The sequence below is a fragment of the Lagopus muta genome, chromosome 5, assembly GCF_023343835.1.
Source record: "Lagopus muta isolate bLagMut1 chromosome 5, bLagMut1 primary, whole genome shotgun sequence".
NCBI lineage: Eukaryota > Metazoa > Chordata > Aves > Galliformes > Phasianidae > Lagopus > Lagopus muta.
This window is the reverse complement of record NC_064437.1, coordinates 26,711,089-26,732,449: the sequence shown is the minus strand read 5'-3', so window position 1 is coordinate 26,732,449 and position 21,361 is coordinate 26,711,089. Positions and strand designations below refer to the sequence as shown.

Sequence of the window (21,361 nt, the reverse complement as noted above, 5' to 3'; positions counted from 1 at the left end):
TAGAATACCAGGGATTAGGGGGACTTGCACATGAAAGCATCTGCACTCCAGGTAGCGTCTGTCTGCTTTTGCTTTCTTTAGAGGGAGTGGTTGTCCTTGTTTTATTAACTAGGAGAAGAAAGGGAGATAAGGCAGAAAATGCAGATGATTCCAGTTTTGCATTTTCTTTTAAATCTGCTTGGCCAGTTGTGGTGATTCAAGCAGTGTTTAGTTAATAAAAGGGCCTTACCAAAACTCAATGAAAACAAGTATGCTGCCTTCCTTGGGTGTTTTGAGCCCAATCACAGGTTGGAAAGGACCTCTCTGATCCCTGAGGCCAACCCCAGCACACCCCCACTGTGCCCAATGACCACATCCCTCAGTGCCACATCTCCATGGGCCTGGAATCCCCCCAGGGACGGTTGACCCCACGGCTCCCTGGGCAGCTGTGCCAGTGCCTGGACTTTGCATTTCCAAGATGGTGATCAGACTTTTTTTTGCTGACACAGGTGAAAATGTCTCATCTTTATTTCCCAGCCAAAGCAAACAGAAGTAGGAGGATGTCTGGTAGCAAAGCCCCTGCTGAATCCTTTGCAGAGGCAGTGGCAGGGCCTGTAGCTGCACTGATAATCTGGGCTTTGCAGCTCCATCCTGTGTGACCCCAGGCAGGATCTCATGTCACCCAGAGGAACAAGGCATCCAGCAGGACTGCTTCTTTCCACCTGACCTTCACCTCTTGCAGCTCACATCAGGCACTGCTTTTGCTAAAGGTCCATTCTGCCCTCTTCTGTAGGATCACTTTGAATGCAAAGGCTGAAAAAGGCCCCTTTCTCTGGTCTCAGCCTCTCCTAGAGAAATCTTGACTGTGGTTAAAACACCTGCTGCTAGGGAGTGAGTAGATATTGGTTTCATAGAAGAGGCCAGACTCTGCCAGGCAACAGAACAGAAAATGACACAGTGATGTTCATAGGATCATAGCATGTATTGATTGAATTGGAAGGCCGCAGGGATTGCTGAGCTGCACACAGCACCAGCCAACCCCAGCCCCTGTGGATGAGAGCCCAGCTCCCTGGGGTTGTGGCTGCGTATCAACAGAGCACTGAAATCTGCCCATGAAACACCCGGCTCTCCTTTCCCTTCTGCAATCCTCAGGAATTCAGATGTTCATCTGCAACCGCGAGCACTACGGTTTCCTTCCCATGCCCCTGAAGTCACACCAGACGCTGCAGGAAGAGACAGAGAACTTTGTGCACACACTGATTGAGGCTATGAGTAAGTGGCTGTGCCCTGCTGCGTTGGAGCCCCCAGTGAACGTTTGCAAACATCTTCAGTTATCTCAATCAAGGTACACCCAGGTGATGGTTGGGATCTCTCCTCTCTTTCAGTCGATCGTCCTCCCATTGAGCCTTCTCAGTACGTCTCCGTTCCTCCAAAGCACCCTGACAAGATGGGATTTGATGAAGTAAGGAACCTGTTTTGCTGTCATTGCTTTCCCATCCGTTACGTACTCCTCGTAGCTGAGCTTCCAGATGTTTTCCTTGGAGTATAATATGTTTTTACATCATTAGTTCTTTCCCAGTCACTCCCTTTTGGACTCAAACTTTATGCATGGAGACAGCAGCAGCCCTTATTGGGGAGAAGCTGTGCTGGGTGGCCATGCAGCCAGTCAGATCTGTGAGCACTTGATGCTCTGTTCACAAGTGCTCATCCCTGTGTTTTGTGACAAAAGAAACTGTCTTTTAGGAAACCTCTCCTGCTCTTGAGTGACAGAAGGGAATGATTTCTTCAGTTTTGTTGCTCATTCTGCTACATCTGTTTACACAGCTCACACAGAGAAGTGGGAGCCCAGCTTGGCTGTGTGTCTGTGTTCGCTGCACAGCTGGTGTAGGTTTTTTCCACGTTGCCCTTTGTGGCTGTGCTGTATTTATCCAGTTTATTATTTTTGTGTTTGTACTGACCTGGAATTCCATCTGCTTCTTACTGGGATGAGGTTTTGCTCCACAGCATACAAAGCTGTACTTGTACGTGTGTGCCTGGGGCTGAAAAATATCCCCCCCCCTCTGCTGTTTACCTACAAGCGAGGGCTTCAGCCCTCCACCAAGGAGTCTGTGTCCTCCAGGTTTGGGCTGAGCCCTGCCCAGACATCTCTGCTCCAGGTCTTGGCTATCTGCTCAGGCAAGGGGAGCAGTGGAATTTCAGTGCCTGAAGTAATTACAAAAATCCTCTCTTTACGGCGTCCTCGTGTTTGGCTGGTGGCCCTGCTGGTCACCCTAAATATGAGCGGTTGCATCTTAGTGGAGAGACACGTGGGTCAGTGTTGAGCTGGAGCTGACCATTGTACCCTGTGTTAAACAAAAATCAAAGCGTCCTGTGTCTTTATACAACACAGGCTTGGTCTCTTTGCAGCTTTTCATCCTGGAAAAGCAACGTTCCCCCGTTCTGCACAAACTGGTTTTAGACAGAGAACAAGCCTCTCACCTTCCCCCTCAAAATCAGCCCCAGTTTGGGGACAAATTCCAAAGCCTGGGACAAAAACAGATGTGGTATTTTCATGAGTTCTGTTCTTCCTATGGGGCTGCTGGAAAAAGGGCGGATCAGGACTCCCTGTGCTTCCTCCCAAAGCATGAGGCTGATGTCTCTCTCTTCAACACAGATTTTCATGATCAATCTGAAGCGTCGAAAGGACAGGCGGGACCGGATGCTGCGGACACTCTATGAGCAGGAGATTGCAGTCAAGATCATGGAGGCTGTGGATGGAAAGTGAGTTCACGTGGCCCTCCGGTACTTGGAGAGAGGGTATAAGCAGGAGGACCAACTTTGTACATGGTCTGATTGAAATTGGAGAAGGGGGAATGGCTTTAGACTCAAAGAGGGGAGATTTAGGTCAATATTAAGGGGAAATTTTTTACTCAGAGGTGGTGAGGTGCTGGCACTGCTGCAGAGAGCTGGGGGTGCCCTTGGCTGTGGATGGGGCCTTGGGCAGCCTAAGCTGAGGAAGGGGTAGGGGGATCCCTTCCAACTCACAGCATTCTGTAGTTCTGTGATTCTCTTAAGTCATCAGCAAAAGTGTTTGAGAGAATTCACCTCCTGGCAAGGTGCTATGAAACTTCTGTGCTACAGTGTTAACCTGATATTGCCCTTTCCCTGAGCACCCTACTGTAAGGTGTGTTAGGGCATTTTTATAATGAGGAATAAAAGCACACATGTCAGGTCTGGAAGTTGCACAGGTTCCTGGAGGAATGAGGAACTCATATGGATCTCATGGTCTTTGAATCTTGGGTGTCCATCAGTTTTCCCAGAATGTCAGCAGCATTCCCCATTTTGCCTCTGTGTCTGGCTCGAGACGTGACTGTTGTGCAGTGGTGACACACACTCTGTTTCTCAGAGCACTGAACACGAGTCAGCTCAAAGCTCTCAGCATCGACATGCTGCCGGGGTACCGGGACCCCTACTCCTCCCGGCCGCTGACCAGGGGAGAGATCGGCTGCTTCCTCAGCCATTACTACATCTGGAAGGAGGTAAGAGGTTGGTGGGTGCTGTTCTTGACAGCTCTTGCGATCTGTAGCTGAGTCTGAGAGTGGTTCTGCCTCCCTGCCTGCAGGATCTGGGAGCCACTGTCAGGTCAGGCTGACCTCCAGTGATCCCAGGGTGTGAGGAGTGTTCTGGGGCCATCACTGATCTGTGCCCTCGTGTTGCAGGTGGTGAGCAGAGGACTGGAGAAGACTCTCGTTATCGAGGATGACGTGCGCTTTGAACACCAGTTTAAGAGGAAGCTGATGAAGCTGATGGATGACATAGAACAAGCTCAGCTAGACTGGGAGCTTATGTAAGTGGTTGGCCCCAGGCAACTGGGAGCTGCTGGGCACACAGTGGGGAGCAGCATGCCATGCCATGGCAGAGGTGCAGCTTTATGCCAGAGAGCATTAAGATTGCAGACTTCAGCGGGCTCTCCCCACTCCCTGGGACAGAGTAGAGTGCCCCAGCTGTCGTGGGTGCTGTTAGTACCCTCTGTGGGCAGTGCTGGTTGGTCCCAGCGGTGTCAGAGATGCTGCTGTGGCAGAGGAGCTGGCACTGCCTGGTCCTGGGGTTGCACTGAGGCATTCAGTGCCCTGACAGAGCCTTTCACAGCTGTGCCACTGCTGGGTTACGCTGTGGCTGTCTGGGAGCAGGGATTGCTTCTTGGATTGACTCTCTGCCCTGTCCTGGTGGAAATACAGCTGGGTGGTTTTCATTGCTACAGATTCACTTCAGCTCAAGTTTTTGTGGTCTCTTCACCCTTTCAGCTACATTGGCCGGAAAAGGATGCAGGTGCAGCAGCCCGAGAAAGCAGTTCCCAATGTCATGAATCTGGTGGAAGCTGATTACTCATATTGGACCCTGGGGTATGCAATCTCTTTCCAAGGGGCTCAGAAGCTAATTGGGGCAGAGCCTTTCAGCAAGATGCTGCCTGTGGATGAGTTTCTGCCAGTCATGTACAACAAGCACCCTGTGTAAGTACGATGTCTCTGTGGCTTGGGTTGACATATACTGGGACTTGCTGAATGGTCTTAAAATGGATGGCATCAATGCATCTCAATTCTGCAGCCAGGCTGGGGGAGCAGGGCTGCTCCTTGTGCTTGCGGGCTGTCTGCAGCAGAACAGCTGCCGTGGGGCCAAGGCAGTGATAGCCCTGTGGCAGTGGGGCTGTGTGCCTGCCTGCTGCAGGGCCTGTGGGCCGTTCTGAGGTGCTTGTCTGGTAACAGAGGCTTTATCTGCATCACTATAAGACGGTGTCCCCAATCCCGAGGGTCAGACCTGCTCTAGACTCACCCCAGCTCCACCTTGCTGCACTGGGGCCTGTCTGCTCAGTGGGTTGGCTTGTGGCTCCAAGTTACACATGGACATACACTCAGCTCTTGATGGTTTTTGTCCCCCTTTAGAGCGAAGTACATGGAGTATTACGAATCCCGAGACTTGAAGGCCTTTTCAGCAGAACCCTTGCTCGTTTACCCCACCCACTACACAGGGCAGCCAGGCTACCTCAGTGACACAGAGACCTCCACCATCTGGGACAACGAGACCGTGTCCACGGACTGGGACAGGACACACTCTTGGAAGTCACGGCAGCAGGGCCAGATCCACAGCGAGGCACAGAACAAGGATGCCCTGCCGCCCCAGTCCTCCCTCAACGCGCCGTCCTCCAGGGATGAGCTATGACTGCCCGCCTCCTCTGGGCTCTGTTGACAGCCAAACCTGCCTCACGCTTTGGCTTTTCACCTCTGGAAGTTGTAGAGCAGCTGTTTGCAGGGACTCTGTCCTGCTGCGTGGGACGGCACGGCGGGGCTGCTGGGTTGGGCCCTGTGGGGTTGGATCCAATCGGGTTGGACCCAGTTGGGTTATGGCTCACCGGGCTGCTTTTCCGAGACTGTGGGGAAACAAAGGAGGAAAAAGGTGTTCCAGGCAGGCAGAGATCTGAACAAAAGCCTTTGTAAGCTTTTGTTTGAAAAAAAAATCCTTGAATGACGTCTTTCTACAACACCTTGTGTAGAATGCTGTATTTATGAAAATTAATATATAGAGGTGTACAAGTGTTCCATACCTTTCCGGATAGCTGTAATTGGGCTGCTGTGTAGCTTTTTCTCCTTGTAGTCTGCAGGTTTTTATAACCCTGTTTATGAGAGAAACTGCAGAGAGTATTTGGGTTAGGAGGTTTCGTTTTGTCAGTATCAGAATGGTTTCCAAAAATACTCCATGCACTGGAGCAGTGCTCTAAGTGTAGTGTCTTCTCTTCACGCTTCTGCAGAAAAGCATTCCTGGCTTCCTGTTTGAACGTCGAGGCTGCCCGGATCTCATTCAGATGGGCTCCTGGCCCACGACAGATGTGTTGGTGCATCAGAGAACCTGCAGAGCAGCAGGCAGAGCAGTGCTGCCACTTGTATTTCCTCTGCACTCCAAAAGGAACACATTCAGCTTCCTTCCCCCTCCACGTGTTCCTTCAGGACGTAAAGGCAACTTGTCTTGATATTTTTTCATGTGAGGAGCAAACCTGTTTTTTTTTTTGGGTGTGTGCTGACGTCCTTGCTGTTGGCTCCTGTGACAGCAGAGCGCGATGGTGGTGTTTCGAAGAGGTTTGGGAGCAGGCAGGTGGCCATGGGCTGCAGCTCTGGGCCGCTCTCCTGCACGGCAGCGCAGAGCCTCGCTGCCAGCTGATCTGTGCAGTTGATCTGTGTGTGGTTGGTTTGTTGTGTTTTTTTAATTTTCTTGTTTGTTTTTAATAATTCTTGATCCATGTTGTGCTTTCTGCTAAAGACGACATGTTACTACCTGTCAGCGGGTCTGATAATACATAGAACCTGGTGCAAGAAATGCAGCTGTGTGCGCTCTTCATTGGGTGGGAGCAGGCACTGCTCATGCTTGGTTTGGCTGACACGGCATTTTCCATTCAATCCCAAACAGTGCAGTCGAGAGCTTTCTGCCAGGGGAGGCAGAAGGAGCTGGGAACTCGAGCCAATTAATGTGGTGATGCTGAAGAGAGGGGCATTAATGGAAGGGGGTATGAGATGCAAAGGAACTGACGCACAGTAGTAATAAAGCCTAAGAGAAGGGCATAGATTAACTTAAGGCAAGTATCAGTGGAAAAAAAAATATTTATATGCTTATTGTATAAAGATTACAGGTAAGCAGTTAAAAAAATCTTTATATATAATGTTCTGGGGAGGGGTCAATTTGAGGTCAAGACCGTTTTCCTTTCAGCTTAATACAGGCATGCAATGGTGGAGTTAGCAACACTGCAGTTTACAAAGGATGCTGTACAGACATCAGTGCACTCTTACACTGAAATACAAAGAAAACCACTTCTGCTGTAAACTGGTGCTAACCTTGGCATGTGTGAAGGGCTGGTTACAAACTCAGTCCTCCCTCGCTCACCAAAGTCCAGGTTTAGTTTTTACACAGAATGTGCCCTGGGTGGTGCCTCCTGTGAAGGCAGTGTGCCAAACTGCACCTGCACTGCTGCTGATGTCATGCATTTATCGCAGACTGCTGATGTACTCTGAGCTCAGTTTGGACATGGCAGCTGCAGAATGGGTGGAAGAACAGCCCCAGGCAAATGTGTAAAATTCAGTATCTGAGTTTATTGTAACTAACACTAAGGTATCTCAAAGGCTGTCTGTTCAGTAAGGGCTGTTTACAGTCCTCACTCTCATCTATGGCTTTATAAAATCAAACCTCCCTCCTTTCAAGGAAGCCTGGATGTGGGAAGACACTCCAGGCGTGCATTCATGGAGAACAAATGGTTAAATTCTTTATTCCAGCTGAAAGGATGTACCATGTCAGGAAATTCATTTATAGGTGTATACAAAGAGCAAGGGGAGTGGCTGGAGATTATGCACAATAATGCTACAAGGATATAAAATCTGTTTGTTTGAGGGTAATGCTAGACATGGGGCTATTTCCTGTCAACACCCACTTTTAAGACAGAAGGTAATGTAATTGCCTCCCGTGGAATGAAACAGGTGGAGTAATGTGGGGAAAGTTCTGCTCCTGAATATTGATTGCACATTACAAAGAGGTACATCAGTCATGTCAGAGTGCACGCAGAGGCATCGACTTCTGTTGAGTGGGTTAGCAAAGCAAAAGGAGAAGCAGGCGGCAGTGGCATTGAAGTCCAGACATGTAGTGTTGAGTGCCTTGCTCATGAACAAATCATGACATTCATGTGAAAGCAAGCACAGTCCTCTCTTTTAATGTTCTTTGGAAAAAATAATAATAATAATCCCAAAGTAGGTAACTTTCTGGCTTCGAACAAGTGCAAAAAGAAGGCTGCCAGCAGTGTGAAGGCAATGCGCGTGCTTGCAGCTGCTTCTTCCTTCTCCAGAGATGAGCGTTTTGGGGCTGTACCCACAGTGCCTTGCCATGGGTGCACTCTGTGCCCACCCCTCCTATGACCCAGCACTCTCCATGAGCTGCTCGGCCCGGGGGCTCCTGCTCCCTTCCGACAGAACAGGCCTGTGGCTTTCCTTCTCCAGTTTTATAAAAATAAATTTAGGTATTCTCACTGTATGTAATACTGGCACAAAGAAAAGGTTTTCTCACACAAGAAGTAGGCTTACGTGGTGGTCTGAGTACAAACATTGCAGTCCTTTTTTTTCCCCTCTAGGTGGGGTTTCTCACCTTCCTAGGCTAATGTGCAAAACAAAATCATCCTAGTCCGGCCTGTCCTGTAAATCCGTATCTGTCCAGCTCAGGTGAAGAGACACGCCTCTGGCTGGACGTTGACCAAATGCTCACTTTGCATTTGCCTCCAATATTTTCAATGTTAAATACTGACACATTCACCTGCTGTGATTCTGTAATACTGGATGGTAGCGAAGGTTGGGTTCTCAAGCAGTTCACCTCAGAGCCGCCGCATCCACCTCACAGCGTGATTTTGCTGTTCCTGTTACTCCAGCACCCCCGTTTGGCAGTTCTGGGGAGCGTCAGGCTGGATCTGCTCCTCATTTTCACCTGCCCGTCAGCAGGAGCTTTTTTCCTCAGTATGAAGTCAAAGTTCACCTGGCTGTTCATGGCGTAGAACACGTTGGCGCTGTCTGGGATCACCAGCTCTGCAACAGAGGGAGCAGAGTGAGTGTTCATTGGTGATACTGCACAAAACGTTGGTGGTACTGCAGGACAAAACAGGGAGCCAATGAACAGATGCCCGCACATGGCTGAGCAGTGCTGCCCCTTTCTGCTGCACAGAAAACAATAAGCTCTCTCAGAAACAGGAGAGAAGAGCTCTGGAGGACATGAGGTGGCAGCAGCAGGGATCCAGGCTGTGCCCTTCCCCTCTGGGCAGGCTGCTCTGCTCAGGGAAGGCAAGCAGCCCTGGAGGTGGCTGTGCCCACATAGCACACGTACAGAGGGGCTGTCGGGAAGCCAACGAGCATGCTCTCCCTATAGAAGGCAAGGTGCTGGCAGGCCATGCTACATCATCCCCACGCAGTGATTATTGCTACTGTAATAACGCGGCATTTTACCCCTTCCTTAAAAATGGAGCATGACTTCTCAAGCAGCAGCAGTTCTGCCTCCCTACCTTTGTCCTCGGAGATGACCTGGACGAGCTCGTACTCCTCGGCTGCGTCAGATTCCAGGTTGTGCTTTGACATAGCTCGCTGGATGACAGCAGGAGTTTTATCTTGGCTGGTTAGCTGCAAGAGAGACAAATGAGTAGTGAGATGTTCTCCTCGATCACTTTATATAATGATTTAATGATCAGTAAAGGCCTGTCTCTTTGCAGCCCACTTGGCCTTGCAAAAGGTTTTAGAGAACCGAGAAACTCTGATGGGTTGGTAACATGGGAGTAGACAGATACTCCTAGCTACTAAGTTGTGGTATTTATGACACTTATTGTTATTTTAATTCAAGAAGACAGATGCTGTATGGGCAGAGCCAGCAGTAAATCACACCGTCTGCTTCCCTGAGCAACTACTCTGAGAAATGAGATGTTATTATTGCTAGCCATAAACTTCCACACAACTAACTGCCCCATCTGCCGTTTGCAGACATCAATTAATCTGGAGCCTCACTGTGCTAAATACCTCCTCTGACATCCAGCAAAGATTTTTGGCCTTGTAACTTACAGTACTGTCTGCAGTGGTGTGCCAGGGACAGACATGAGGTTCTGCAGGGCCTTACCAAGTCGGAGGGAAGATTTACCTCTTGGAGGCAGAATCTGGCAGGCCCTCAGAAGGAACTGCTCTTTGCAATTTGGCTAGGGCAGACCATTAAAACCATGAAAAAGCTGAACCTGCTAAAAAAATACCCTTGTTTGCTCCCAGGTAAGGCTTTGAGCAGAGCTTGTGTCACTCACGTACCAAGCAGGAGAGGCAGCAGCTGGCTTTGGCTAAAAAGGCAGGAGCAGCACATCCTGCACCCATCACACTTAAAATTTCTTGATCCAACACAAACATAAATTTCAAGACTAGAAAGTGCCACGGAGATACTCTGCTGTATTCAAATCTCCTATGCACATCACGTTCCACAGATGCTGAATTCAAACATTCGTCATTTTCACTCTCAAGCCCTTTTTGAGTAGTTGGCTCAGCCAATTGGTCTCTGCACCATTAAAAGCACCTTGTGCTTTAGCAATCACCCAGAAAGAAAGCAGGATGAAGGCTAAGAGCAGCCTGCTGTTGCACACCACTCACCATGATGCTTTTGTACATATTGCCATTGTTGTCCTCCACGCTGATTCGGATGATGCAGGTGTCCTCGTTCTGCTGGTTGTAAACAGGGGGCAGCACTGTTGAGGTAATGGATGTCACAGAGATGGAGCGCTTGTGGATCTTGGGGTTGGAGGACAAGAAGGGAGGGGACGAGATTATGTTGGTTAAAGATGACAGCCCCGAGGAGGATGTGTCCATGGAATGGATGGAGGAACAGGAGGAGGAGGATTCCGAGAGCTGCACAACAGGAAGAAAAACAGTTACAAACCAGACGTTTTGTGCATGTGGAGGAGAACTCAGGAAAGTAGGAGGCATGTGCAAATCCTCACTGCTCTGCACTCTGTCCAGCACATTGGCTGCAGTATTATCTCCAAAAAAAAACAACAAAAAAAAACCCAAAAAACTTGACTTGATTCATTTCAGCATTTTAGTGCTTCCCTGCTTCCAATTTGGTGAGTTGCTCACAGTGTGCGAATGCCAGGAGGTGGCAGCAGAAACAAGGAACAGAGTGGGCTCGTGGCTGGGGGCAAATGGGTGTGGGAAGGGCACTCTGCTCTGCAGCAAGACCCAAATTTGCACAGGGAACTGGACTTGTGACTGCTGTGAAAATATACATATACACAGACACACCCTTCCTTGTCTGCCCCTGCTCCTTGTCTATTCTTTATGCCTCCCTCCCTCCCCCTGAAGTGCAGGGTTTCACCATTTTCTTCCACATGCCTTGCTCAGAAGCTGCCACCAGGAGGTTCCCTCTCCAACTCATGCTTCAAATCCACTTTAACAACCACTCCAGCTGAACTTTGAATGACTTAGTGAGTTGGATGCTGATGTCTGGGACCTTGTGCTCCATTTGGTTTAAGAACACTAAATGCAATTTCATTTAAAATAGCCGTAAGCTCAAGCCCAAACATCCCTAAAATGTCTCCAACGTGACTTAGAACAAAACGGAAGAATTTGCCAGTAGGGAAGGTGCTCCTGTGGATCCCCCAGTCAGATCCCACCTACTGCCTTCCTGTCTTTACACTTTGGCTATCCAGAATGTACCAGAGAATGGCCAGCCCATCTGCTGCCAGCACAGACACACAGTTTCACCTCTACATCTTTACACTCACATTGCTGGGGGACATCCCAGTTGGCCATGTGCAGGGTATGGGGCTCTGCCAAGCAAGAAGAAGGAAAAAGGGGGGATTTCTTGGCTTGCTAGTGCAATACCTTTCTCCTGGGGGCAGCTGCAGCTGCTCTGCCTACTCTGGGATGAGACCAGTGCTGTCACCAACATATACATGAGCTAAAACACAGCCATGTCACATCAATTGCTTCAGCACAAGCATGGCACCAGGCTGCTAACCACAGAAGAGCTCACTGAACCCGAGACAGCCTGGGGTGAAATGACCTGCTGCTGATTCACTCATGTTCAGATGATCCCATCTCCTGTTTCCTTTGGTTTTGTTTGGGGGAGCCTACAGATCCTCCTGTCCTCATCTGCTAACGTCACACTGCTGCATGCTGGAGAGACGTGCCACCATCTGCGAGCAGGATGCTCTGGCTCCTCACCCCAGTTCCTATGGTTCCAAGGTAGAAATGCTGCCAGTCTGTCCCATCCCTCGCAAAAAGCATGATGGGTGGCTGAGAGACAAATTAACCTCATATTGCTCCAAAGCCTCCTCTAAAACCAAAAACGCTGTCAGGCACCACATTAAAATCTGGTTTCACAGAAAGCAAACTGCAGTCTGCCTGGTATCCAGGCAACATGAAAGGGATTGTGCAAAAAAGCCCGACTGGATTGCTTTCATTTTGACACAGTTATTTTTAGAGTCTCTCCTCTGCCTTTACAGCAGTGCCCTAGACAAGACTCAAGACTTGGAAAACATCTAGGTGCAGTATGGAAAGCCTGCCTTTGTCTAATTGTGTTGGCAACAAGCCCCAGGCTGTACCTTTTTCTGTGGCTCATCAGGAGTGTCTATGGGAGTGACGCAGACTTCTTCAGATTCAGAGTGGTTAGACTCACAGGATGACACACTGACTGAGTCCATGCTCTCACCAGAGCTCCCACTTGGAGTCGATTTGGGTTGCTCTTTGGTGGGCGTGCTGTTGGTGATCACCTCGGAGCCCAGAAATAGTCTAACATAGAAAACAAACGTAACAGCCAGTAAGTAAAAGCAGAACAGAGCTGGGTTGAGCAAAGCTGTCATTCGGTGCAAAATCTTTTGTACTGCTTCGCTTTTCTACCTCTAGTGGCCTATTGTTTTCATTTCCTCTCTACTGTTTATATCATTTGTCAAGAGAGTTTGCTACACACTAACATAATCCTGTCTTGACCTCGCGTAAGCTCCAGCTGCAAGACCAAAATCAGAGCTAATGCTCACTGTCATAAACGAGGCTTCTCTTCAGTCTTATACATTTTCAGACGCTCTTGCCAGGAACTGATTGATGGTAAATATGACATGTTTACAAACCAAGCTAGAGGCTTGGCAGCTCACTCCTTATGGACTGCTGCACGCCATTGTCTCTCTGACACAAAGGAACTCAAGACAGAGACGCTGTGAGTAAGTAGGACAGTGAGTGATGGGTAATGTGTGGCCCATACACTGGGCAAAGGTCTTCAGAATGCAGATTCACCTCTGCTGCACATTCCTGCACTCAGTAAAGCTGCCACAGATACCAGTTTCTCTCTGAGCTAAATGGGCACAGGCACAATAAGATGACAAGAAAGTGTAGATGACATAAATGACAGGCTCTCCCTCACCGAGACTCATTTCCAAATGCAGGTCAGGTAAGTTTAAAGGAGTGCCAAAGGAAACAAGCTTGTATAATACATAAAGCAGAGAAACCAAGTGGATTAGATGCCACGTCAGCACGTAGTTAATGATTTAAAACAATTCAGAGTGGTGTCACCCGGTGGTTCCAGGAAAATTAAGCCAGTCTTTTCTACAGTATTAATTTGCAGAATACACTCAGCCCATAGATGAAACAGCTCCTTACACAAAGCCTGCACAGTGCAAACAAAGCTGATGCTATGGTAAATTACAATACTGGAGCACTGAAAACAGTCAGAAATAAGAGACCAATCAGCAGTGACATTTCTTACAATCAGTTTAGGCACACACCAAAGGAGAGACTCGTGCAAGCTCTCAGAGTTGAGGCTATTTGCAAAGCTCGTGGTGCCACAGCTTTTCACAACCAAGTTGGATGGACTGAACACACCTTTCCCAAACAGCTACCCACAGATTTGTACATTTTACTGTTTTGCACATCAGAACTCAGAACTCTGGACTAAAAAATCTGTTCTTCTTTCAGACCCTAATATGCAGTAGTGCTGATGTAAAATGAATGGCTGTTTGCTCTTCTGAGGAAGCCAGGTACAAGAACGGCCAGGAAAGAACAGTTAAGAGCTGACAGAGCTGTTCATAGTTTTTCCCCTCATCTTGATGATACCACTAACACATGGGAGTTGCTTCGTACCTCCTCTCGTATCAGGTTCACATGTTTCATCTTTAAGGTATTTTGACGTTGACTCTTGACCTGTGTTTTCATTCCTTGCAGCTTTCCCTGAGCTCCTGCTCGTTTGTTATTTCCACATCTGCTTAGCTCTTTACCTACCCAAATCTTTAAGCTATTAGACTAAATTGGACCGTGTCCCCATGATTATGTTCCTTTTCCAACCTAAAGGCAGTTAGGCAGATTGTTTCTATTTTCAATGCCTTTTTGCCAACCTTAATTATCATAGTCAAATCCTGCGAGGAATTTTTGCATGTGGATAGTAAATTAGACTAATAACAGGCCAGACTTTATCCTCATTTACTCTGTTTTGCTACTGCGTTCAGGGAAGTTATTGCACAATAGGTACTGAATTTATAACCCAATCCAGAAATTGTTCCTTTTCCTGACTCTTAAAAAGGTTTGTTTGTCTCTAATCTCTTTCATCATTAATAATCCTCACGATCAGTTATAACAATAGAAGAAGACAGCTTCAGACAGAATTAAGAGTTTCTGGCCGATGGTGTCTCCTTAAAGTAACATGGTGGTCTGGGTTCCTAGCCAAGTTTTCAGCTGGTGAAATGAGTTTTGCTTGTTGCATTCATTCTGGTTCATACCAACACATGCAATGCTGCTACATCCCGGTCATACTCACAGGCTGAGTCTCTTCACCATGCTTTTCCGAGGTTTCGGTGATGTGGTGCTCGTGTCAACAGCTGTTTCAATCTCACACGAGAGGCTATAACTGCACGACAGAGAGCACTGCCTCAATTTTTACATACAGTAGTATTGGTTACGTATGTCAAAGTGTTGAAGACGTTTCAGAAATCTTCAACTACTCCCACTTCACAGAAGAATTGCAACCCCACAAAGAGGAACACAGCTCCCATTTTACCATGAGCTCTGAGCTGCCTTGGCTACTGCTGCCTGTGTCCACCAGCTGAGTGCTCTGCATCCTGATGTCCCTCTGGATCATGGTCTGAGTATGTCTGGGTATGCAGACAGGCCAGACACAACAGGCTCTCACATTTCAAAGTCAGAACCCTCATTTCCAATCTCAGAACTAAGCCCTGCTCAGCGTTAGGCGGTTTTTCTACAGCTGTTGAGCAGCAGACAGATGTATTTCCACCATGCTGGAGCAGCAGTGTATGCTACGTCTGTAAGAGGATCCCTAAAGGCTGACATAACTCATCCAGGTGGGCTTGGGGAAAGAAAAGCAAAGCCTGCTCTGCCAGCTGGATGCAGAACCATACCTCTCCTCCTCGCTCAGAAGCTGCTGCCTCCTGAACCACTGGATGAATTTTTGGTCTGGTGTCATGCAATAGCTGTTACATGCAGATTGCAAGAGCTTAATTTGGGCGATTACTTCAAATTCCTAAGAAATAATCAAACAGAAATTCTATTTAGAAAACGAGATGAAGCCAAACATATTCATTCATATAAACAGAAAACAAGATAAAGCCAAACAGACTCATTCATATACTAAATATATGCAACAACAGACCCAGGACAAACTTACTGTCACTTGCAGCTGAGGAACTATTTCAACAACCAGTTTATAAGCAATTAAATCTGCTGTGGCTTCTGCTTGGTTGTGCATTGAAATGTGAGCATTTTATTAAAGATGCACCAATTCAAAGACAAGCACAAGGAACCACGCTCAACCAGCATCAGTGCAAGCCAGCTGAGCAGCAGCACAGCAGCTCCTCTTCCACAAACAGCAAAGGGTCACAAGTTCACAAATTACTCTTATCAATAACCTGAACCATGCACTTATACATAAAAGGTAAGTCCAAGAAACAGTTTATGGAGCTGGGAAGAGGCTAGGGAAGGAAATGGCTCCATCACAGCCAAATCCAAGTCACTTTCAGGCCCCAGAACAGAGATTTGGCACAACTTTATTCAGACAAATGTGTCCCAAGCTGCTGCATATGCCTGAGCAAAGAGAACAGGCGTCAAGCATGAGAATTCTCTAGAAGGGGCCTCAGTGAACTGAAAATCACAGAACATGCTTCTTACCCTTCGCCTCTTCTCAAAATTTATCAGGCCACCCTGTTGGAAGCAAAGAGAAAGGATCAGAGTAGAAGAGCAAATGCTCAGTTGAATTTAATCACAAACAAGATGGAGTAGCACACAAGCACAGAGCAGAAACCTGCCCTGAGCAAGGGCTCAAAAATACTGTTTCCCAATTGGATGAAAACCATAACGCTCATATACATGAATCTCCAAACATTATCTGTCTTCTTGGGCAATCTGCTCAAGAAGAAAAGTCCAGTGTAAGAAAGCTGCATTGAGATCAGGTCTGAAGAAGTCCTTGCATGCAGGAAACAAACTTGTTTTCTGCCTATACTGTGAGCGCAGCAGCATTCCCAGCAAGCTTCAAGAACACCAGCTGAACACAAAGCACAGAGGAATGGGAAACTGCCAAAAAGAAAATGGATATATAGCGATCTCATTCAAGCCTGCTTTAGTGCAGTTGGGAAAACAAACAACAACCAAACACGCCAGCAGCATTTACCAGCCCAGACAGAAATTTATTTGCCCATTCCTATCATAACCATCAGCACTGGCACAATTAAGTCTGGGTGCCTTCAGCAGGGCTCCTCAAGTATCTGCATTAACTGGGAGCCAATTTTCAAAGGTGTCTAGAAAGCTCTGAAACAAACACCTCTGAAAATTGGCCCCCTCCTCAAGCTCTGTTATGTGACCAGACTCCTGCAATCCTTCCTGTGCTCACTTGTTCCTCCAGATCTGAGAACCGCACATGAACACAGTAGGAGACAGACGAACACAAGCGCTCAGTGCCAGGCAGGCAAGGAGAGCATGCAGGATTGAAAACATTGCCCCAGATTACCTCGATGTAATCCTGAAGGGCTGTGTCCAGCATGGTGAGATCAGTGAGAAAGGTACCAAGGTAAGGGACGGTGCCTTGCATCACTCCCTGCAAACGAGGAGAGCAGCGTTGGATGGACTGGGAAACAGTAATTAGAATGCTCAAAAACTACTAAAAGAAGAAATAAAAGCAGCTTAACCAAATGTCAGTCTTTTCACTGAAGCTTTCATTCATCGCATCACCTTTGGTATGTAGGCTGGAATTCAAATTAAATCCTATTGAGAAGCAGGATGCTTTTGCAGACGTTGAGGAGTGGCTTTATACTGCAATATTTCTAACAGGCACTGGGAAACCCTACTTGTGGGAAGAGCACTGAGAGCTCCTCCACTACCTGCTGGAGCAATCCAGGCTAGCTGGTGGAAATATCTCTTTCTGCTTCATTCTGGTGGGATTTTACTCGATTACACTGCTATATTATGTGACAATCAAGTACATCAAGTCACAGATTTTTCCTCCAAGAAAAATTAATTTCTCCCCCAGTCATCCACTGCATTTTAATTACTTAGCATTCAAATTTTAACTTTCTAGACTGCAACCAGTCATAGAGTTCAGGCCGTTCCTACACTCATGAAGGAAATGCTTGTTCCTACCATCCAAAAGGATCAGTATTTTTTTCCAGTCAAACTAAAAGACAAACAAAAAATCATATTCAGCAGTTTTGCCTTCCTATCCCAGATCTCTCTTCCCCTGTTCTTTTAAATCTTTGCCAACTTTGAGACAAAAGCCATTTTCACCAACAGATTGGAAACCAGACATTTTACAAAGCAATCTCTGTGAAGCTCTGTGCAGTTTTCAAGCTGGTTTGTCAGAAGCTTCACGAGCTTGTTTAAAAGTAAATGAGATTTCTGCTCTGGTCAGAGCTAATTTTCTTTATCAGAAGAATCCCAGTATTTACATTACGTATTTTACTAAGAAACAATTGTGTAGCTTTCCCCATTACTCTCTAAAGGATAACAAGGGTAAATTGATGGGGTTCTTGCTTGTGAGGCAGAAACAAGGCAGCTGAAAGTGACGAGCACATGTTTATACACATCACTCATTTGTCCCTCTTTTACATGACATGCTCTGTAAATCTCTGCAAGACTTGAAACTCAGGCCAAGCACTTGGCTCAGCATCCATCCCCAACAGCTGGTTTGGATGTAAAACATACACAAGTGGGGAGAGGAGTAGCAGCCTGATGCACCCATTTATCTCTTGTCAGGGAGCAAGGGAAGGTCGGCACCAGGAAAGACAGTGTGCTCCCTGCATACACTGCATACATCCACCAGATCCTGTGATCCTGGAGCGTTCTCAGCACCAGATCCCTGAGCACCTTGCCTATGCTGATGCCTGGTCTGTTTCCTCTGGCACCTCAGTACACAGACAGGTGTTACTGGAGCACAAGGAGAACTAGTTTGCACCACAACCCACAGCTCACACAGCCTGGCAGCACAGTGTAACACATTCAGTGTGACACAGTCAGTCTAAGCTTTGCGCTTCACTTGCTTGGTATCAGCTAATCAACAGCATTGATTATTAGTGATTTTTTTGCGTGACAGAAGGCATCCACAAGAGCATCACCTCCTGCATGCTCCCTTTTTTAGATACCCTTCTAGCTTCTGCTTCTCTCATAATTCACCATGGTAAACTTAACCACGTTCCCAGTTCAAAAAGGAGAGGAGGGCACCAGACGCACCATATCTTTTTGAAGCTGAAGACGTCTCTGTGTTCTTTTCTGATTTTCTTTCACACTGCTGTCCAGATTTGCAAATTTGGATGTTCCTTCCTGTAAGGGATGTAAAAGCCAGTTATTGGAGGAGGTAAGTGGTGAGCTGGCAACTACGTCTGTGTAAAATCATTGCAAATGTATTTAACAAGGCAAGCTAGGTTAGCACAGTTACTTGGCCATATATGCATGTGCTGCTTTTCTGGGTCTTGTGCACTACGTGGGGATTTTGGCAATGTCCCACCAGGTGACCATGGGGGAATTTCTCTGTAAAATAGCTCAGCTCTGGCCAAAGCTAAGCGCTATCGTAAGTCTCCTAAAAGTTAAAATCTGAGATGCTTAGGCATATTTAGGTGTCTGTATCCTTCTCTGATTTCTGTTTAATTTCCCGATGAGGACTGCTATGAGTAAACATCTCTGCCTTATGTAACGCTTTGCTGTTTTTCTTAGGCTGTGACACAGAGATCCAACTAACCTCTGTGGCTTATTGACTAATCCAAAAACACGCAGGAAATGGAAGTAATAGGTTTTGATCTCCACAATTCCTATGAATGGATGAGCTATTTCACAATACATCTGCAGCCTTTATTTCCCCAGATCCATATGGGATGCTGGGAGTTACTGTTATTTTTTCCAGTGGCCAGATAGATATGGCATGAATCATCAGTGTCTTTTTAACCTTGCGCAAAACAACAGCCTGCACTTGTAAAGAGCCTCTCACTACAACATTTACTTCTCTCAGTCAGATTTAATGAACAGATGGATTGAACTCTGCATTTCCTTCCTTGACTTGAAAAATGAGCAATGGAAAAGAATTATCCATGTCCTCAAGATCTTGGAAGGTGAACGAGATTCTGTAGACTCATAGAATGGCCTGGGTTGCAAAGGACCACAATGCTCATCCAGTTCCAACCCCCTGCTATGTGCAGGGTCACCAACAGGCAGGCCCAGAAGCTAAAGCTACAGCTCACAGCAGAGCCATTGTCTGGGGAGGAGAGAACAGAGCACTCCCTTCTCTGTGCCAGACAACCTGTTTTGTGCAGTGTTTTTTCTGCTCTACACTTAAATTTGCAGGATGGATAGACAAAGTCAAACACGACCTCCTCAGGAAAACTGCTTATACAGACACAAAGCAAGGACTGGGAGGATGCAGCGTATGTGAATCCTCCCATCATTCCAAATCAGTCCACAAGAACTAGGAGAGGAGTTCTAGCTAATTCTATGGAATTTTTGTCCTCTCACTGCTTTCAAAATGTTTTGCAGATCTGCTTACAGCAGCTGGAGAGAGTGATGTGCTGGGAGCCAAAAGGTCTGGGCTTGGATTGGGTTGTTTCGTCCTTTTAATATTTAGTTCAAACAAACCATTCCAAACACACATTTTTCCTCTACGCTTATTACTGTCTCACCTGCTTTAAAACTGAGCTACAGGCTGACTGTAAGTGGGTGATAAACAACAGACTGCCAGTTCTGAATGCGCTCACCAATCACTCTAGAGCTTAACAGTGTTTCAGATATCAAGGGTTAGGTACAAATGCCAGATAGACTGGATAGAACTGCCAAAAAGTAAACTAGTTAGCTGGTTTAGAGAAACTTCTTATGTAAAAATACAAATAAAAAATTGCCACAGACACATTCCTCAGATGCTACATAATATAAGCTTCTCTGCTAGTCTTCCTCACTCCATTCAAGCTCTTGAGTTTGCTGGGGTTTGCCCAGGAGAGCACACCAGTCAAACTATTCCAGACAGAGTCTGCTTTGTTGTCCATTTGGCCACACGCAGAGCAGGAAGCTTGTTCCATCGAGATTCCCTGCCCTGTTTTCTGGTTCCAAGGAAGGTACAGGACAGTTGGATAAACATCTTGGTTTAATTCCTCAGCTGAAGCTCAGTGGCATTGTTCCAGTGAAGTCACAGCGGTGCATCCCAGTCAAGAATCTTGCTGGAGCTGCTTTCCACTCAGCAGTGCAAACCTGAACCTTTCCAGATCTGCTCGGAGATGAACAATGAAATCACCTCATCCTAGCAGAAAAGCGTTACAAGCGATAGAGTGTTTCTCCCCTGAAGCACTGCAGTAGGTTAGGAAGGGATGAGTTTTGGAAAATGGGCCAGCTTCAGCTTTCATTGGGATTATGAGCCTTGCAACTCAAGCTAATTCTCACCTTCATTAGCAGCTCCCTACTTGTCAAATAATTGTCATGATCTGAGAAGATATCAGACAGCTCTTCAAACATCAGCATTCTGTCCCTGCACAGGAAAAGAATTGAATAATTTAGGTCATTAGTAAGCACTTCAAATCAGATCAGATTGCTCTTCAGCCTTTTTTCTCCCTCATGAATCAATAACAGCAAAGCATATAAAAAAATAACATCAAGGTGCACTCAAGGAGATTCAGCACATCTCCTAGGAACCCTCCAGAGACCTTGTGGTGCTCCAAGAAAAGGCAGAGCTTTATTTGACAGCACCATACAAGCTACAGGTACTAAGATTCAGACTCTGAATAGGATTTTCAGTCATACTAGTATAAAATTCCTGTAGGAAAGTGGATAAATGGATAACAAGGAGCAGAATACTTGCTGTGAGACATATCCCAAGTACTTAATTTCTGCCTTGTTTGATGCTCTCTGGAAAGCTAGAAGCATTTGATGCATAAGATCCTTTTTGTTGTCCAGGACTGCAGACTTGAGATAGCAATATTTTGAACAGGAAAACAGGGCAGTGGAAGGAAAGTGCAATGGGCTGTGGGAGATCAGTATGCTGAAAAGGATGGAAGAGTCCCAGTGCCCCCTGAGAACAAGCTGATCCCTGAACAGCAAAGAGGAGCAGTCAGACCCAAAAAAGGGGTCTGAGCCTCACAGGAATGACAGGTTCTCCTGAAAGAGAACAGATGTCCATGAAGGAGCAGAGTGGGAAGGCTGAGAAAAAGATGATAAAGAGAAAAAGCACTTCTTGCCTTTGGGGCCAGCCACAGGAACAATCAAAACAAGGGGGTGGGGGGGGGCTTACTTTGGAACAGCTGCCCAGGTCTTCTTTAGCCGATAGATGGAGTTGGACTGCAGTGCTGAAACGATGGCTCTCAAGGAAGAAAAATTCTTCAGGATCCTACATTCCTGCAAAAGGAGTGGTT

At 46.9% G+C, this 21,361-nt stretch overlaps 2 protein-coding genes across 3 annotated transcripts in view; one reads left to right on the top strand and one right to left on the bottom strand.

Moving 5' to 3' along the window:
* The window catches only part of COLGALT2 (collagen beta(1-O)galactosyltransferase 2), a 33,407-nt gene extending 27,079 nt beyond the window's left edge, over positions 1-6,328 (top strand). Inside the window, exons 6-12 of the mRNA XM_048944393.1 lie at positions 1,132-1,251; positions 1,365-1,441; positions 2,633-2,739; positions 3,365-3,497; positions 3,678-3,805; positions 4,263-4,469; positions 4,899-6,328. Of these exons, the coding sequence (XP_048800350.1) occupies positions 1,132-1,251; positions 1,365-1,441; positions 2,633-2,739; positions 3,365-3,497; positions 3,678-3,805; positions 4,263-4,469; positions 4,899-5,175 (1,049 nt within the window). The 3' untranslated portion in view covers positions 5,176-6,328. The remainder of the gene's footprint in view (positions 1-1,131; positions 1,252-1,364; positions 1,442-2,632; positions 2,740-3,364; positions 3,498-3,677; positions 3,806-4,262; positions 4,470-4,898) is intronic.
* A 743-nt stretch (positions 6,329-7,071) lies between these two features.
* Positions 7,072-21,361, bottom strand: part of RGL1 (ral guanine nucleotide dissociation stimulator like 1) — a 64,245-nt gene continuing 49,955 nt past the window's right edge. For both annotated transcript variants that reach the window (XM_048944391.1, XM_048944392.1), the window contains exons 8-18: positions 21,241-21,344; positions 20,397-20,481; positions 18,210-18,299; positions 16,495-16,581; positions 15,660-15,692; positions 14,894-15,015; positions 14,296-14,385; positions 12,098-12,284; positions 10,146-10,400; positions 9,032-9,146; positions 7,072-8,561 (exon numbers count right to left, since the gene is read on the bottom strand). In XM_048944391.1, the coding sequence (XP_048800348.1) occupies positions 8,374-8,561; positions 9,032-9,146; positions 10,146-10,400; positions 12,098-12,284; positions 14,296-14,385; positions 14,894-15,015; positions 15,660-15,692; positions 16,495-16,581; positions 18,210-18,299; positions 20,397-20,481; positions 21,241-21,344 (1,356 nt within the window). In that variant the 3' untranslated portion in view covers positions 7,072-8,373. The remainder of the gene's footprint in view (positions 8,562-9,031; positions 9,147-10,145; positions 10,401-12,097; positions 12,285-14,295; positions 14,386-14,893; positions 15,016-15,659; positions 15,693-16,494; positions 16,582-18,209; positions 18,300-20,396; positions 20,482-21,240; positions 21,345-21,361) is intronic.